We start from the raw sequence: 2,376 nt of genomic DNA on the forward strand, positions 1-2,376 counted from the left end.
TACTTTCGTAAATTAAGGGGTGGGACGCTTCAGAGAAGAACCTGGTTATCGTACTCTGTGAAGACAGATAGTGTCTACTGCCTTGACTGCATTTTGTTTGGAAAAGCTGCTAACAAGAGCTTGCATCCGATATTCTCAACAAAAGGTTTCTGCGGTTGGAAGGACGGACTTTCTAAAATAATACTGCACGAGTCTTCTGACAGCCATTTTGATGCTTCGGCAAGATCAGGACTTCGGAAACTCACTGTGCCTTTAGATGACACACTAAAGGAACAAACTTAAAAGAAAAGGGCGGAGAATCGAGCAGTTGTTCGTCAACTTATTGATGTGACACTTTTTCTTGCCCAACATTGCATGGCGTTTAGAGGCCATAGTGAGGGTAAAACAGAAAAGTTTAGGGGCAATTTTTTTGATTTAACGTCATTGTTGGCAAAATATTCGCCTGCTCTTGCCACTTACCTTGTCAAATTACAAAAATCACGGAAAAAAATATGGAATTTTATGTCCCATAAAAGGCAGAACCAATTAATTAAGGCAATTAGTGAATTTATAAGGAAAAAAGTAGTTCAAGAAATAAATGATGCAGTTTTCTTCAGCGTATCCTTTGACGAATCTGTTGACTCTTCCCGAAAAGAGCAATGTACCTGCATCATCAGATACGTAAGAAATGACACTGGGACTGTAGCTGAGAGATTAGTAGCAGTTAAAGCATGTGCTGTTACCAGTGGTCAAAAGTTAAGGTGGATCCCCAATGGAGCAATCTTCGCTACCCATCACCCGTCACCCGTCACCCATCACTTGAGATTTCGTGTTTTTACAATGCGAAATACAATCATAAGGTGTATAGTCATATTTATTGTTCACACACATCCTAAGTCTTAACCACAAGCCGAGTTGTACGCGTAAATACACGAAATCGCGGATGATGGGTGATGGGTAGCGTAGATTGCGTCATTGGGGTTCCACCTTTATTTGAAGTTTTGAAATCAATATTTGAAGAACTGCAGCTGGACTGGACCACAAACCTTGTAGGGCAGGCATATGATGGCGCATCAAACATGCGTGGGCCTTATCTCGGTCTTCAAGCTCTTGTACGTGCAGAGGCCCAGAGTGCTGTCTACGACTCGTGTTGGGCGCATCGTCTCAGCTTGGCAGTGAAAGAAGCCGCCGGATGTTGTCTGGATGCAGGGAACCTGTTTGTCAAATTAAAGACAGTTTACAATGTGATTAATGGCAGTAAAAACAATGTGGACACTTATGAAGAGATTTTTAAGAAAACTTACCCAGGTAAACAAATTCTTCGCTTAAAGCGAGTTGACACAACTCGATGGATGTCACACAGCTTTGCTTTGTCAACCGTTCTCCGTGCCTTCGAAGCGATTGTGGAGACTCTGGAACACATCAAGACGAGTGAAACTTCATCAAACGACAATAAGCTCAATGCTAGTGCCCTTTTAGAGTATTTCATGTCAGAAAAGTTTTTACTTACAGCACTTACCTTCGAATCCATTTTCCATGAAGTAGAGCCATTGAGTACTTGCGTTGATGTCGACCTCATGGTTGCAGTTAATCACGTTGAGATCGTGCTGAACGCTCTCCGATCCCTTCGCAATGAAGAATCTTTTGCTGTCCTTTTGAGACGCAAGGATGAGTTCATCGCTTCAAGTGCCTTTGTTAAAGAGGCCTTCACAGCACTTCCAATCCCAACTGTTACTCATAGAACTCGGAGGAAGAGAAGACAGGACGGTGAACGTGCTGATGAACCTATACTCGATCCTGCAGTAAAATTTAGAGTAGAAACTTTCTATTCATCACTTGATAGTATCATAACATTAATTTCCGAGCGCTTTAATGACAGGTCGTCATCGGGATCAACATCAGGATCTTCTCCACGTCCAGGGGCTCCAGGAACTGGTGGCAAGGGTGGAAAAGGCCCTGCTACGTTGTATTCCTGATGTTGACGCACTGGCTCATCATGTTCAGGGTATTCCCTATGAACAGGTTTTGTTACAACTGTGATTTTGAAAAAGGGTTCGGGACATTTTATAGAAATTCTCTGCACATTTTTTCAGCTATAAATTATTTTAAGACACTCAATAGCTATTGATAGATATCAATAAGGTTTAGCTATTGAGGGACCTCGAAAAAGTGACCACTTTTACGACGAATGCCGAAAGGGTGTAAAGCGGCTGTGAAACGAATATGAGTTGGACGAGCGACGGCTCCGAGACGAACCATTCGTCTTATGACCGATTCCCAATCGTCTTGCGTCCCTCACTGTCAGGCGTCAGTGAGAGGCCTCACATTTGTACGGCATCCGTCCACGGTATTAGACCAATGTAAATGAAGTATTTTTTCACGAGATTCAAGACTTTC

General features: G+C 42.7%; 1 protein-coding gene across 1 annotated transcript; it reads left to right on the forward strand.

The window, feature by feature from the left end:
- The first annotated feature begins 932 nt into the window (after positions 1-932).
- Positions 933-1,955, forward strand: LOC113217839 (zinc finger MYM-type protein 1-like). The gene has a single exon (XM_026437907.2). The coding sequence runs from the start codon at positions 933-935 to the stop codon at positions 1,953-1,955; it is 1,023 nt and encodes a 340-aa protein (XP_026293692.2).
- Positions 1,956-2,376: the final 421 nt, after the last annotated feature.

The sequence above is a fragment of the Frankliniella occidentalis genome, unplaced genomic scaffold, assembly GCF_000697945.3.
Source record: "Frankliniella occidentalis isolate FOCC.00 unplaced genomic scaffold, Focc_3.1 Scaffold264, whole genome shotgun sequence".
NCBI classification, from domain to species: Eukaryota; Metazoa; Arthropoda; class Insecta; order Thysanoptera; family Thripidae; genus Frankliniella; species Frankliniella occidentalis.